Here is a 17,743-nt window from a genome sequence, read left to right as displayed (position 1 = left end):
TTGGGAGCACCTCAAAGACTGGTCCAGTCCCTCTTACCTGGTAGGAACTATCAGCCAGAAAAGAAGACTGAGGCAGTAATCCCGAGACGGTCCTGCTGACTCCACAGTGAGCCACTTCTGGCTCATGAATAAGGGCTTTACAACAGAAAATAACACAAAAAGTAAGGAGAAACAAAACAGTAAAGAGTCTACCTATAACACGGGCAGGAAGTAGTTATCAGAGTGGATGGACTGTCTGTCTAAAGAATGTGAGACCAGCCCGGCTGGGCGTTGCTCAGCGGTTGAGCGTCGACCTGGGATCCAGGCGATCGGGGTTCGATTCCCGGTCAGGGCACATGCCCGGGTTGCGGGTGCGATCAGTGACTCTCTCATCATTGATGCTTCTGTCTCTCTCTCTCCCTCTCCTTTCCTCTCTCTGAAATCAATAAAGATATATTTTAAAAAAAAAAAAAAGAATGTGAGACCAAATCATCAGAAAGATAAATAGTCATATCTTCAGATGCTCAATACAATAGAAAGTCAGTGGGCACATTAGTTACATACTGCTGTGTAACAAATTACTCCAAAATTTATTTAAAAAAAATAAAAATAGAAAGGAAGACAAAACAAACTTGGGGATGTTTGCCTTTCTCTCCAGGAATACATTTGCATCAACAGTGCAGTCCAGCATGTTTCATCTGTAAGCATAACTATCATGTGATTTCACCTGTGTGTAATAAATTGACATCTCATCAGCTGTCTGGCAAAGCTTTAAATAACTAACATGTCGGTGGGGATGACGATCTGACACCTAGTTCTCTATTTCTTAATCTTCTTAAAGTAATCTCTAGTGATCATTACTTCTGAACATTCTTCTGAAGAGATTTGCGATGAAATATGAATATTCCTCTTGAACTCTAGATCTGTGTCTGATCATTGAACAGCATATACTCTGTTCAATTCATTGGAATATAACTATCTGATATGATGTTAGGAGAGTAAAAAGAAAAGAGGAAAGAAAGGGAGGGAAGAGACAGGGCAGGAGGGAAGGTGGTATACATGCACATACATGCGTGCATACATAGAAAAAATGTTCATCTTAAAAACGTTATCAGAGGACTTTGTAAAAATACTTTAGGCAGAGAAAACAAAATAAATTAATCTCTGGGACATTCCAGAAAATATAAGGCAGTAAGTGTTGCACAGACTGACATATCTAATGCCTCTATCTAGTGAGGTAGAAACTAGTTTTCTGCTTGGCTGCTCAGCCCAAGAGCAATGACTTTCAGCAAGAAAACAAAACAAACTGGGACATGAGGCACATTAAGGAAAAGCCTAAAGATGTCTGATGCGATATTGAGTGCCATTTTCACAATACTGTTTGGAGAACATTTTTATCTATATTACTAGACTTTGGGAAATAGCTTATAAATGTGTGACTTTTAAATATCTTTTGTTACTTCTTTTTTTATTCTCCCAGTAATAGGGTCCTATAATTGAGTTTCTCACTTTTTTCTTGTTACTAGAATATTATGACAATTTGAGAAAAACTACTTTTTAAAAACTATTTCAATTACATTCACAAACGGTAAATTCTCTCCTGTGGTAACAGTCAAGACTGTTTGTTGGTGAAAGTGTCTATAATTTTTCAATAATTCAGTGATATTCCATTAACAGTGATAATACTGCTTGTTTACCATTTTGATTCATAAAAATAGTTGTTACACCATTCAACAGTACTCTAGCTGAAGAAATTTGATGGATTAAGTTTGTTTGTGCCAGGCAGTGTGCCTATTTCAAATTCTAATGGATTTTAAATGTTTTACCAGTTTTTAAAGTATTTTTTCATAAATGATATCATTTAGATTTTCACTTCTTCACAGATTACTCTTCTGTTTTCTTTTATCTTTGTACCCCTTAAAGCAGTAGAAATTCTTGAACCCTTACACTAAACATTTTGTGTGTGTTAGCTCTACATAGGATGCTGTTAAATAATGCGTCTATTTGGGGAACATGTTATTAATGATACAGTGCACCTAATAGAATGCTGCATATTTTTACATTCAACTTCTATTTTTGTCTTAAAATTGGAAACTGTTGATACTGGGGTGGGGGAGACCCCGTGAAGGTGAATTCATGTTTACATTGACATTTCATAGTAAAACTCTGCATCTAGTCAGTTTAATGAGAAAGGATGTGTAAAGGCATATTTTCCAATTTACAGCCTTATGTTTTCCTTAGACCTTTATCATCATCCTTCACTTTAACTTCCCAAAGTTAAAGAAATATGCTAACCTATGTTCATATATTTTAAAGAGCTACCTTGGTTGATGGGGATAAACATTTACTGACCTTCCTAATACTTAAAAGACATAGCTCTTTATAGATGTTATTTACATCCTAGGAAGAATGAATGGCCAAGCACATAGCAGAGCAAATAAAGTCAGAGAGCAGGATACTATGTATGAGCATACTTCTTATTAAGACAAAGACTTACTGTCATCTACAAAGTAAATGAAGGCTCTAGATGAAAGTTCGAAGAGGGTGGGACTGACCCTAAGGGCAATTTCAACTCAACTTTAAAAACAATTTTTCACTGTTATTAATTTGTTTCTTAAATTACTTTTAAGATGATAAGAATTTCTTTATTTTAAAATTGAATTTAGCTCTCCAACTAATCTCCATTAGTGATTCTGGTGTTAAGTTTCTCAAACTACATAATCATCCTGTCTTCGTAAGGTTGTAATCTCTTTTTAATTACACCATTGATTCTTATTTGAACTTAAAGTAACGGGCAACCTTTAACAAAGAACTGTCATTTATATAATTTTTTAATCAGACTGACAATTCCTTACCTTCTGATTTTTCCTTAGTTATTGCAGCTATGGAAAATTTCCCAAGATTGTTTATGAGGCTAAACTATAGAGATTAATTTTCTATACTGAATGGACTAATTCTCATAGTTGTAGGTATCTGGGATTTTTTTCTCCCTGTTCTCTAATGAAACTATATTTTTAAAAACCTGGTTGAATATCTTTTGAATCTTAGTTCATGTTAATCCAGTAGGTAAGAATTATCCTATTCAATGATATTAATTATAGGATCATAAAACAAACTTATAACAAAACAAAAAATCTAATACATTCCTATTTTTATTAATTTTCTCAGATTATAACCATAGCCTGGAATGTCTCTTTTTCTTTCATCCTGTATCCCAAGAGTTTTCATTTTCAAGGCACCATTCAAGTCCCAGTTCATCTAAGAAGCCTACCTTTTCCATTCAGACTAAGGCACTCAGATATACAAATACTAGCATTCTCTTTATCTACAGATATAATTAAGTAACAGTAGGTCAGCAGTCCCTTCCTGAGGACTTCCTTTTTCCATACTCTGCCTCGTTGTTCTCAGGGTGCCTGTCTGCTCTTACCTGGCCGGGAGGTTTTGGACAATGCTTAGCAGCACTTGCTTTATGTGAGTGGGGCAGGACGTGCTCGTGGCATCCAGTCTGCAGAGGCCAGTCACCCCGAAACATCCTACAGTGAGCAAACAGCCACCGCCCTCCCAGCATAGAATCATTTGGTCAAAAATGTCCTGAGTGCCAAGGTTAAGAAACATTAATTGATTGCTTACATTGATGTTGGGACCATAACAGCCATGGTGTACATATGGGCTCCTGACAAATTGTAAGATTTTTTATTCTTATGGCCAAAACTATGTGGGTGATTATGTCATGGGACAATGGAAAGCTTTGCTGAAGCCCCACAGGCTGTAGCTCTTGTTTCTGTGCTATCTACATGCCACATTATCGTTGAAGGGTCTTAAGTTGGGCTGGCACAGTTTTCTCTTTAGCAAAGCCACACTGATTGCTACCCAGTGCACTGCATTACAGTCATTGCCAATGATGGCACATTTGCATTTTCATGCTTTGCCCTGGTATTTCACATGATATTGGAGTTAATTTGACCAGTATGTAATAACCAGGGTTGCCTTTTCCATCTGTAAAAAAATGAAAATGGATGAATAGAACTTTTAAAATAGATATAGCTTTCCAGGTGTGTTTTTTTCCTGTAAAATTTATTTTTCTATTTTCATAAGATACTCTGAATTTTCCATCTCATAGATATTAATGCATCACTAGCATGAAGTGAAACCAGATAATCTTTGGTGCCTCTATGAAAAATTGCATTTCATACTGTTCCTTCCACATAGAAAATATTCTTGTTTTAAGTCCCATCCATTCTTCCTGAACCAGGCTCACTATCATGTCTTAATCCATCTTTCCTTCCCTAAACTAAAAGTAAACCATTCTTATTCTGGGTCCCAATACACTCAGTTTATATAATCTCTAAGTCACCTTCTGACTTGTTGTATAGATGATCTTTTAACAAGTTATATGATATTTATCTCCATCAAAGTATCATTTACTTGATAAATCTTTGTGGAATTATACTGTTTGCAAGTGAATCCACATCTCCATTATCTAAAAGTAAGAGGCTTTCATAAAAATATTTCCTGTTTAACTGAAAGAACAAGCTTAAAAGTCCAAGATATTTAATCATGATGAACACTGATTTCCAACAGCAGGTCTAGTTTTCTATATTTATAAAATGAAAAATACATTCCTAAGTCCTTATATCTCTGATATTAACAACAAGGGCTATTTAGGAAAAGACTGAAGTAGTTTCTTCATACAACAGTCTATAAAACATTCCTGACTTATGAATTCCTTGAGAACAAGGTTTAGGTTTATTTAATCTCGTGCCTTTTAACTCTGTGTCATTAGTATCTAGAACACTGGATTTTAGAATTATACTTAGCAACTATTGCAATGAATTAGTAAGTTGAATATATATTTATTATATATAGCAATCGATAAATAATTTTGGTCCAGTATCTATTTTTTGCTTCTTCACCTATTAGGGGAAAAATAGGTATCTTTTAATCATCCCTAGATTGAGTTTAGATGATTTTGACAATGAGATAATGCATATACATATATTTGAAGTCCTTAGGATAGTGTGTCCATAGACCTTAGCTACTTTTATTTTATTAATAGCCCTGACACCTCAGAACAAGGAAGAATTTCTTTCCTTTGCATATAAGATGCATAGTATAAATTGATAACCCTGAGAAGAATGTTGTTTAAAATAACTTTGGACAGCAAAATTTTTCCTGGAGTGTATTTGCTTGTTACCACAATTACCTCCTAAATACTCCAATTTAAATGAATTATTCTCCCTGGCCCCCCTTCAACCTCCATCCATTCTATTGTTAGGGCTTTTCCATTGGTCTGCTATTTGCATAGCTATTTGAAAATAATTTAAATTTATATATACAGTTATTTAGTATGATAATTTTTTTTCAGATTAAGGGCACCAGATCTATCTAAAGACAACTTTTAATAAGCTGGTCATAAGGAAAATCTTATTAAACACTAAGATTTTCTAGATTGTTATTCTCATCTCTAATCATGGTGTCCAACAATATCGCCTTTAATCATGATGAACTTTTCTTTTATACATTTTTTCTAAGCAATTATATTGCTTTGTTTTGATTCTCTGTTTTGGAGTTCTGCACTCTTATTTTACATTATATTGATTGGATTAGAATTAAATGCCCAGTTTAGAAGTTATTTATGGTCTTGAAATTCAGTTTTTTTAAAATTATAAGTTGCCAAGACATCATTTTAAATTATCTATTATATTTCTGTCTGCCATCAGGAACAGTAATTAATTTAGACTTTTTTTTTTTTTTAACTCATTTACTCCTTAAACCAATAATGTAAAGATAAATATTAACCTTCTTTTACATTTAAGAAAAGTGAGGCCTAGGGAGTTTAAGCAACTTGCTAAAAGTTTCACAGCTTGTGAAAGATAGAGCCGGGATTAAAAAGAGACTAAGCTTTGAGTCATTATGTTACACTTCCTCTCATTTGGAAGAAATATGGCAGAGACCTTGAGAAGTCTCCGACTTCTTGACTTCTACAGTCAGAGTAAAAGCTAGTAACGTTGCCAAGTAAGGAACAGCAAACTAGTTCAATTTGTAGAGACTGAGTGGTCAGCTAGGCTAACTCAGTAAGTACATAACTTCTACCAACCAGCTCTGTCTCTTGCTTCCATGACTCACATTTATGGCACACAAAATATTAATTAACACAAGCCACAGATGAGTAAATATTTGCAACTCTGGAGGATAATTTGAAATCCCCAGTACCTAGGATTACATTAACCAAAAAAATGAATTTGACTAAACCTACTGTCTCAAGTGAGACTATAATATATTAGTCATAAAGTTAAATTAGGAAATAATTCTTACATGTATGAGCAATAAGTAATAAGAGCTAATATCAATTTCTAGTGTACTTTATTAACCATTACTCTTAATGCAATAAATAGTCTTTTTTGTTGTTGTTCTTCATGATTTTATTTTTCCTGTGATTTCATATATACTCTTATTCAAGTCAGTGAATTCTGAGAAATTCACTTCTTGATTCAGAACCTTTAAAATTAATCACAGTAAGTTCTAATTTTACCCTTTTATTTTCTCATTCTTTCATTTAACAAATACATGCACCCATTCAATGGATGCCTTCAATATTTTTAAAAATTATTTTTTAAAATGTATGTATCTACCCTAGAAATTCTTTTCATTGCATTTATTTGCTTCATGTCATGGTTACTGTCTCTGTTGTGTATGCTTTCTCTGCCAGGATCAGCATTTAGTGTTGTATTAATTGATGGGTGTTTTTAATCTTCCTTTGATGGGAAGAAAAAGTCTTACTTAGAAATGTCTCCATTTTGTGCAATGCCAGAACACTTTCGGGGTAGCACAGTTAAACACCCTTTTATTAAACCATTTTGCAGCCACTAGCATGTAGTGCAAATGAACATTTTAAATTTTAAAATTCTCATGCATACACCAAATATGCCAAATGAAAGTCAGGGAAAAATAAACAGTAATTTCAGCCTCCCATTGTGCACCATCATATTCAGAGAACAGAAAATATATCATGGAAAAACTTTTTAAAAATAGAAGACATATATCCATAGTAGTATTTTAGAAAATTATTAAGGAAATTATTATTAGATTTCAAATTTTATAATTTTGTAAATAAATTTTGGAAAAAAGATGTAGAATATGAATTTATCAAAATTATATTTTCTGTAGAAATAAAGAGATTTTGCAAGGAAATGATATTTAATGGATGCCTATAATATGTACACAGGTTTTGCACACTGCTTCATAATAACCTCATAATTGTATTAAGTAAAATGAAAAGACTTGAGGGGGAGAGAGAATAAATAGCATACCAAAACAGCTGCTTTTGAGGCTCCAATTTCCCATATTCTTTGAGATTTCTCTGTGAGGAGGTACAGTCTACAATTTCAAAATCACTCTAACATATTTCACAGAATCACAATATTTAATCATTATGAATTTGCATGCAGATGTTTTAAATGTCAGAAATATACATAAACCTCAATTGATATTTAAGCTATGCATCTGATTATGATTTCTGTTACAGAAACAATTAGTGAGGGTAGATAAAGAGAGCAGAAAAATTATAACAGAAAGCAGATAAAAACACCATGGAAATGAGTTTAGAAATAATAAAAGGCATTGAAGGCACAGGGTCTTGGACAAATATGATCTAATTATTTAGGCATAATTCTTATATATTTTCTATTCTTTTTCTGCCCTCAATATTTGGTGATTGGGAGAAGGAAAAGAATTAAGGTCTTTGGATTATAAGTAAGAAAAAGAAAGAAATTGTAAAGAATATGCAACTAGAAGGCAGAAGACCTAAGATGTAGTTGTGAATATGCTACTAAATGCTTGGTTAACTGACATTAGTTTGTCTTAACTATAAATAGTGAATATGTTCTCTCATATTTGACAGTGTAAAATTGTGTGATTCTTAGAAGGCAAGTTTGTGACAAATTAACCACATGAAATTGAAAATATCTGCCAGTTCACAAATGATATTCTTTATCTAATTAAAAAAAGATTTCAATGGATTTTTATTGCAGTCAGGTTTTTGTTTTGTTTTGTTTTGTTTTGTTTTGTTTTGTTTTGTTTTGTTTTGTTTTGTTTTGTTTTGGTGGGATTATTTTTGCTTTTTGTAGGAGTTGCTAAAGCATTAAGAAGTAAAAATTAATGAAGAATAATAAAGTTGAAAGAAAATACAAGACCCAAATAATCACAAAAATAGTGGAAGATTAAATGGGATATTTGTTCAGGTTACTTATTTTAGAGGAAAAAAGATGTTAAAGAATTTGAGGGTTTAATTTCAAAACATTTCATGATTGGAATAGGAATGACAGCTATTCTAGGTGGTAAAAATAGGAATGGAAAGATTGAAGCAAACAATTGAACTTACCAGTGGTAGATAAGTATTATCTCTAACAAACGTAACTTAAGTTTTAGGTAGTTAATACAAATATTTTAGGATTACATTCAGTAAATAATCTCATGATACTAAATAGGATGAAAAATCAGCTTTTAGGGTTCTCCTAAGAGTCTAGCTAAAATATAAGCATGCCTAGCAATGAGTTCTGTGCTTGATTTCAAAACTCACTTCTAATGTTGCAGAAGTTATAATGATAACCAATTTACCAAGAAAGAAAAAATGATTTTTCAATTAATTGCATTTGTGGCTAATATTTAAAATTATGTATAACACTTTAATTTTATTATACTGTCATACCTAAAAAATATTTATTTACGTATAAATTATGAAGGTTTTTTATCTTTAACTTTTTCCTTGATAGTAAAGTACTATATTTTGTTTATTTAATTATAGACTAAAAGTTCTCAGACCATAACACCCTCTGGCACCCAGAAAAAAGTTAAGAGAACGCTGCCTAACCCACCTCCTGAGGAGACCTCAACAGGAACTCAGTCAACTTACAGCACAATGGGCACAGTTTCCAGGAGAAGGATCTGCAGAACCAACACCATGGCACGAGCCAAGATTCTCCAGGATATAGACAGAGAACTTGATCTTGTAGAGAGGGAATCTGCAAAACTTAGAAAGAAACAAGCAGAACTTGATGAGGAAGAAAAGGAGATTGATGCCAAATTAAGGTACCTAGAAATGGGAATTAACAGGAGGAAAGAGGCATTGTTAAAGGAGAGAGAAAAGAGAGAGCGAGCCTACCTCCAGGGAGTAGCCGAGGATCGGGATTACATGTCTGACAGTGAGGTGAGCAGCACCAGGCCATCCCGAATAGAAAGCCAGCATGGCATAGAGCGACCAAGAACTGCTCCCCAAACAGAATTCAGCCAGTTTATACCTCCACAAACCCAAACAGAGTCTCAGCTAGTTCCTCCTACGAGTCCTTATACACAATACCAATATTCTTCTCCTGCTCTTCCTACCCAAGCACCCACCCCATACACCCAACAGTCCCATTTTCAGCAACAGACTTTGTACCATCAGCAAGTTTCACCTTATCAGACTCAACCAACATTCCAGGCTGTGGCAACAATGTCCTTCACACCTCAAGCTCAACCTACACCAACCCCACAACCTTCTTACCAGTTACCATCGCAGATGATGGTGATACAACAGAAGCCACGGCAAACTACATTGTATTTGGAGCCCAAGATAACTTCAAACTATGAGGTGATTCGCAACCAACCCCTGATGATAGCACCTGTTTCCACCGATAATACATATGCTGTTTCCCATCTTGGTAGTAAGTACAATAGCTTAGACTTGAGAATAGGATTGGAGGAGAGAAGTAGCATGGCAAGCAGTCCAATATCAAGCATCTCTGCAGATTCTTTTTACACAGATATTGACCATCATACTGCACGAAATTTTGTCCTAATTGATGACATTGGAGAGATTACCAAAGGAACAGCAGCATTAACCACTGCATTTAGTCTTCATGACAAGGATCTGTCGAAAACAGACCGTCTCCTTAGAACCACTGAAACACGGAGGTCTCAAGAAGTGACAGATTTCCTAGCACCTTTACAGACTTCCTCCAGATTGCATAGTTATGTGAAAGCAGAGGAAGATCCAATGGAGGATCCATATGAGTTAAAGCTCCTGAAACATCAGATTAAACAAGAATTCCGTAGAGGGGCAGAGAGCTTAGATCACCTTGCTAGTCTCTCCCATTATTACCATGCTGATACTGGCTACAGACATTTTCCAAAATCTGAAAAGTACAGCATTGGTAGACTCACACTTGAAAAACAAGCAGCAAAACAACTACCACCAGCCATACTTTATCAAAAGCAGTCCAAGCATAAGAAATCACTAATTGACCCTAAAATGTCAAAATTTTCACCTATTCAAGAAAGTAGAGACCTGGAACCTGATTATTCAAGCTATATGACATCTAGCACTTCATCTATTGGTGGAATTTCTTCTAGAGCAAGGCTTCTTCAAGATGATATCACTTTTGGCCTCAGAAAAAATATTACAGATCAACAAAAATTTATGGGGTCATCTCTTGGCACAGGACTGGGCACATTAGGCAATACCATACGGTCAGCTCTGCAGGATGAAGCGGATAAGCCATACAGTAGTGGCAGCAGGTCCAGACCTTCTTCCAGACCTTCTTCTGTCTATGGGCTTGATTTATCAATCAAAAGAGATTCTTCCAGCTCTTCTCTAAGACTGAAAGCTCAAGAGGCTGAAGCTCTAGATGTTTCCTTTGGTCATGCATCACCCTCTGGCAGAACTAAACCTACCAGTTTGCCAATTAGCCAGAGTAGGGGAAGAATACCAATTGTGGCCCAGAATTCTGAAGAAGAAAGTCCACTCAGTCCAGTTGGCCAGCCAATGGGAATGGCCAGGGCAGCAGCTGGACCCCTGCCACCAATATCTGCAGACACCAGAGATCAGTTTGGATCAAGTCACTCATTGCCTGAAGTTCAGCAGCACATGAGAGAAGAATCACGGACTCGAGGCTATGACCGTGACATAGCATTCATAATGGATGACTTCCAACACGCCATGTCAGACAGCGAAGGTAAATTGGGCCTCAAACTACCTTGTTATTCTCAAAACTCAAACTCTTGTTTTTCTGCATGTTTAATTTTCCTTATGTAAGGATGCATTCTACTTTTCTTGGTTTGTGTTTTGCATGTTTACTTCAGTTTTATTTCTTGTAAAATGGAAACTTTATCTTGTGTATAGATTTTGTAGCATGCTTTTCTTTATTTCTTTTTAGTTTATTCTTTTACTGTTATTTCCTAATTGCTTTATTTGTTTGCCATCCACTTTTCCAAAACCAATATCAGTAATTGTGTCAATAAAATGGTCATTCTTTAAATCCACAGTTGGAAAGTTTTTCATTGTATGTTTCTTTTATTTTTTAAATGCATTTTTAATGTTACTGGTAAGTTTCTTTCAGTTTGTGAAGTTATTAAGGTTTAGAGCCATTAAGTATTATTCTGCCAGACTTCGTAATAAAGAAATTATGTCATTTTTGTGAGACTAGTATTTATTAATTCAGAGAATGTTCTCATCTGATAATTTTTGTATAGGTCCCTGATATTAGTAAATGCATAATTTCATAATTCTCCTTAAATAAAAGGTTTGTATTTTATCTCTCTCATTATGAATACCATAATTGACAAATTTGTACTTTTGCATTATAAATTAGAAAGCTTAGCACCAAGTATGATATTGACAATAAGTAATCTTTTCATTATATATATAAGGTATTTTTTAGGTTTAAAATCCAAATTTTGAACAGTGCTTTTATGAGTTTAGCTGTTTGGAGCTGAAGCCCTCCAGGTGCACCTGTTGAGCTGTTTCCTTGGCTTCGCTTTTTGCATCCTTCCTTTTTTTGCCCTAAATTGTTTGGCTAGTTTTTCATATCGAATAAGTGATTTAAGGCAATTACACACTTAGCTAAATACTGGCTTATGGTGTTTTCGTTGTTGTTTAATCATGTAGAACCATAAATATTTTAGAAAATTATCTAGTTTAAGTCTAATTTTGAAGACAAGGGAGGAGAGGTACAGAGATGTAAAGAGTCTTGCTCATGCCAAGAGGGCTGGTGACTCTGGATCTTTTTTGGTCACATCCTCTGTGGCTTATTTGAATGTAGCTGTGGTTTGAGTCCTGGAAATAAAATATTTCTGGTCAATAAAAGTGGATTACGTCATGCCTTTGGAGACTGCAAAGCACTAAGCTAACATGAATATCTCCCCTTTTATTTATTTATTTATTTATTTATTTATTTATTTATTTATTTATTTATATTTATTTTTATCCTTACCCGAGGATATTTTTTCCACTGCTTTTCAGAGAGAGTGGAAGGTGGGGAGAGAGAGAGAGAGAGATAGACAGACTGTAGACACATCAATTGGTCGAGCCTGCCACCGAGGTACATGCCCCTGGCTGGAATCGAACCCAGGACCCTTCAGTCCACGGGCTGATGCTCTAACCACTGAGCCAAACTGGCCAGGGCAATATCTCCCCTTTTAAATCTTACATTCTCCTTGAGCACTCACAGGAAAGTATGTTTTCATGAAAAGGATTTTCTTTCTACTTCTGCATCTAGCCATCAATATGATTTTAGAAATTCCAGTCTAGATTTGAAAAGGACCAAGGTAACCACTGGATCTGGAGCCAAACTGGTCTTCCTAGTGAAATTCCAACAGCTAACCACTTTCTGATTTGTTTTCTTCTCTGCTATCGATTGGAATGACCATTTTTACTGATAATAAGTCAATTAAATAAAACACTACTCTTTTATTTAGATAGTTTGAACAAGTGTTATGCTATCATGTGGAAACAGTCTTCTTTTTTTTTACGTTTTTCATAATCCACATTTTACACACATTTTATTCTTTTGCTGCAGAAGAATAAAAAGGCTCTTCAGTAATCATATCCATGAAATAACAAAATACAAATAAAACTCTCAGAGGTCTTTGGCATAGCTAAACACTTAAAGGCTGTGTGTGCATGTTGAGCACATATTTGGAGAAAATTTGACAAATTCATTTATTCATCACAAATGTTTTATCAACATGGTGCCAGACATACACACAGATATTTCCAGATATTCTAAAATGTTGCATTTATTTACATAGAACCATATAAAAATAACCAAATGTTTTAGTTCGTATTTATGTTTGGATGATGTGTGTTCATAATTATCAAGACTGTACAAAAAATTGATTTGATAAAGTAGATGATGAGACATCGTACAGCATACAAAATTAGGAAGTTTTTAAACATACCAGAAATAAACAATTAAAATGAAATTAAACTAAAATATATTTAAAAATTAAGCAGACAAAAATTTTAGTCATAAAGATCATGTTGATACAGAATTAAGCAAAGGATAACTATAACATTATTTTACATATGAGATATTATGTGTCTGAATTGTAGTGATTATCTTTAAAAGTTGTGTGTTTTAATATCATATTTTCTTTACTTTTATATCATATAAATATACAACTTCTAGTTAGCAGTGGCCTACTTTTCCTTTGAGATTCTGAATTCCTTGGGTAATTAAGGAGAAAAATAAAAAATATTTTTTCTAATCACATAACTCATTTATGAACTCATGAAGTATTAGAGTTTTTAAATAATTTTTTTTTACCAAGAATGATGCTATATCTCTATTTGTATGATTCTAAGATAATTTTGAAAAGTATAGCATTTCAACAGGCTATTTAGTATCATGTAGACAAAACAAATTTAACTGACTTCAAATTGCTTATTGTGCAATTTCTCTGAATACAAACAAACTCTAGGTTATAGACCATTAGATATTTTTCAGGTATGTTCTATATGACTCTAGTTAATTTTGAAATAGCTCACTTGAGATGAAATCTAGGTATGCATAATTTACACTGCTTAATATTTGTGGCCATCAGGTTGAAGTCCACAACTCAATATGCATGTATGGTTGAGTAAGTACAAAGCAGGAAAGCTTTCTATTAGAGCAAATTGGAGGGAAGAAAACTGGAAACACTCAAATAATATTTATATCTACAACCACAATTTAAAAAAAAAACAAAACATTATTTCAAAGTATATTTTCCTTAAAAAAAAAAAAAGCATCAATATGTACAGTCTTTAAAATATCTATCATCTATCTACCTATCTAGACCAATTTTTGATACTGAAGAGAATTAAACTGTTCATGTAACTGTTGGCTGTGAATAATGCTAGACCCCGAAATAGCTTACTTGTATTTTACATTTAAGAATTCAAGAAAATATCACTTTAAAAAGGGATTGTTAATCTCTAGCAAATTATTTAAACTAATTTGGAAAATGTTATTATAAAATTTAATTTTTAGAGTACATATTACCATGGCAGATAAGACAATTGTAGTTATAAACAATTAGCATTTATATCTAACTTGCTATAATGATGAAGACAGAATTTAATGTGAAAGCAGATTTATTCAGTCCTATTTTTCTTGGTTGGTCTATAAATTCCTATGCAAAGTATGGTAGACATCCTAACTTACATGTAGAATTATTATAAGAAATATCAGACAATCAAAATATGTAGTTAGAATTGGAAATAAATTGACAAAATTTGGATCAGGCTGAGATTCTGTCTTATTTCTGTAGACACAGTCAAGGAAACATGTTTTAAAGGATTGTATTTCAAATGCAATGAACAGAAGTGTATTCAAGTGAAATCATGTACTATATTATCCAAGATATTCATTTATTAAAATCAGTATAGATTATTTTTTCTTTTCATAATAATATAAATGTATATAATACAATAAAATAGTGTTAGTGTTGTTGGGATAATCTAATAAAATTTTAGGCTGATCATTAAATAATGGATGTGTTTTATATTTACTTATCAAATTATATTACACCAAATATGTTTTTCATAAGTTTAGTCAATTCATATTTAATTAAAACTATGAAAAAACATAATAAATATCCAGTAGATTGTGATAAATGATTGTGTGACTATGAATAAGGTTAAAGGAACAACTTAGTATTCATTTTAAAATACACATATTATAATTGGGATATTTAACTTCTTTCTCTAGTTGATAACTAGTTTCTTCGTTTTATTCACTTCTAAATATTTATTGAATGTTATGACATTTGCAAGACATTATTTTTATTGTTGAGGGAAGAAAAAAATATATAAGATATGAGCCTTGCCCTCAAGCAGCTTAGAATCTAATAGGGGAGATCAGAGAAGCATATATAGAACCACAAATCAGGTATGTGCCATTGTATTTCCTCAAATCTAAGAATGACTAAATTATGACACATTTTCCATGATTTCGTGATTGTTGGGAAGAAACGTTGTGGCTAATCACTGCCACTGACCAAGATCACAGGAGGTAGAAAGAAGTCGTGTTGTATATGCTGTGGGTTTGCTTGCCCCACTAGCAAAAAAAATAATGAAAATCACCTTTAAAAAGGTCTTGGGAGAAAGTTTTGAAAGAGAAGACAAACAGGGATGGAGATGTTAAAAGAAAGCTGTAGTGTGATAGAACTCAATAGTGTGGCATTGTAGAAGTTTGACTTTCCAGAAGGCATAGTTTGACATCATCACCAACCAGTCTTTCAGGATGAGTACTTGAAAAGGCTGTTCCATCTGCTGTTTAGGAAGCAACAATGTATTTCCAGAGACTGTTATTTAGGGATCCTTTTACCAAGAATAAAACTCTATATGTATAAAGTTAAATTCTGTATATTAAGTAAAATAGAATTTTTGGTAACTAAATAATAGCTTTAAAAGTAATAATTATATGTACTTGGTTACATTTTCAAAAAGTATTTTAAGATATCAAGTTTTGTCACATTATAAATACAAAAGGAAGTCAACTCTTCAATCTGATTCCTAAATCTCACAGAAAATAATTGTTTAATAAAAATTCTAAATGTTATTTTTTTAATATTAGGTTACCAGATTATTATGGCACACATGTTCCGAGCAATAATACCTGGAATCCCCTTAGAAATAAATGTTTTCTTTTATTTATGAATGTCATAAGAACATTATGTTTTCAAAAAATACTTGATATCCAAAGCCAGCAGCCACATCCATATTGGTACTGGTTTGATGTGGTAGTGGGAAAGTGACAGAATCTTCTGTGTTCGAGGAATACATTTTCCTTACACTAGTGGTGGGTGATGGGGAGAGGTGAGGAGGTGGGAAATAATGGACTGAGGTTGAATAGAATGACTTCTGAGGAATATTCACTTGTTCATTTATTTATTTCAATCACTACCTAAATTATTTTTTCTTATTTAAAATTTACTTTTGTTTTATTTTGCTCTGAGAGGTTAAACAGGCGTGTACATGATTTTTTTCTAGGTTATTCCATTGTATATATTTTTTAACATAATACTGGAATTTATCTTTCTCACCCTATTTGGAGTTGCGTTTGAAATGCATGAATGGTTAACAAGCCTGGTGCATGTTGGTACTTTAGGACATCTGCTGCCCTCTATCAGTTGTATTAGTTGGTGTTGCAATGTTTGATATTTCCTTGGTCTCCAAAGCCTATCACCTGCGTCGTGAAGAAACAGATTGGTTTGACAAACCCAGGGAGTCTCGTTTGGAAAATGGACATGGTCTGGATCGAAAACTGCCAGAAAGATTGGTCCACTCTAGACCACTCAGTCAACATCAAGAACAAGTAAGTGCTATATTAAGCAATCTCTTAGATTTATACCACCCCTCAAAAAAATTCACCCTAGAATGGTCTCAATTATCCTAAAATGCATGAAACTTCTGTCAGTCAAGTTCATAAATTTAAAGTAGTAAATACCTTACTTTATCAACCACAACTGACATTGCAGCATAGCAATGATGCTTCTACCAGACAATTTAAGTGATTCACCCGTCCAGCAGATAAAGTCTGTAGGTCATACCCAACACTGCTGTGCAAGGAGAATACACACAGCTCCTGAAGAGCTTACAGACTACGGAGTGAAATAGATTTGGGTCCTTTCAATGCTTTCCAATATCAGTGTGTTCAGGTGTTATGCATACAATTAAGAGGATGGCCAAACCAAGTCAGTTGGGGACAGAGAGGGCTTCACTTGGGAAAAGGAGACACATTTTAGAGTCTATTAAATGAAAGTGTTTTATATTCAATTTTGTATTTTATCATCAGAACTCACATAAAGTTGCTGTTATTAATTAATATCTATTTATAGAAGAAACTGAAACTTAGAGGTAAATTTCAAAATTAGCTAAATATGATTCCAAAATGAACTTATAAACTTTAGAATAAATGAGGTGATTTTTTGGTTGAATTTTGAAAGATACATAGATCAACAGCTGGATAAATTGAGAAAGGTTTCTTTGGAAAGCCAAGTGGCCTTCAAGAATTGACTTAGCAGATCAGATATTTGCAGGCTGTTACTCATAATCATTAAACCAATTACAAAATAGTTACTTATTTTACATACATTAACTCTCAAATCATCCTGATTACTGATTCATTGATGTAGAAGACAACTATATTTTGAACAACAATAAAGAACCATATGAAATTATTATAATTTATTTCAGTATCTGTCACACCAAGGTATAAAAGGAAAGACTTCTGCATGGATAATAAGTACTATCTAAAAGATAATATCTATACTCTTAGATTTGATTTCTTCCTAAGCAATTTCCATTTTCATGGACATATTTCTAGCTGTTAAATAGAATTTCCTTTTATCAGAATTTTCTTGTGTTTTGTTTTTCTATATGCTATTACATTTTCTAGAAACCTTGGAAGTACTCTCTACATATTTCAAATATTCTATTTTTCAGTTTTTGATATCTTTAATA

At 33.3% G+C, this 17,743-nt stretch overlaps 1 protein-coding gene across 1 annotated transcript in view; it reads left to right on the top strand.

The window, feature by feature from the left end:
- PCLO (piccolo presynaptic cytomatrix protein) overlaps positions 1–17,743 on the top strand; it is a 341,606-nt gene that overhangs the window by 193,502 nt on the left and 130,361 nt on the right. The window contains exons 7-8 of the mRNA XM_087821122.1: positions 8,783–10,970; positions 16,459–16,595. Coding sequence (XP_087677248.1) covers positions 8,783–10,970; positions 16,459–16,595 — 2,325 coding nt within the window. The remainder of the gene's footprint in view (positions 1–8,782; positions 10,971–16,458; positions 16,596–17,743) is intronic.

Source organism: Miniopterus natalensis, chromosome 10 (genome assembly GCF_054644295.1).
Source record: "Miniopterus natalensis isolate mMinNat1 chromosome 10, mMinNat1.hap1, whole genome shotgun sequence".
NCBI lineage: Eukaryota > Metazoa > Chordata > Mammalia > Chiroptera > Miniopteridae > Miniopterus > Miniopterus natalensis.
Note: the sequence above shows the minus strand (reverse complement) of the source record. Positions and strands in the feature narration are given on the sequence as shown.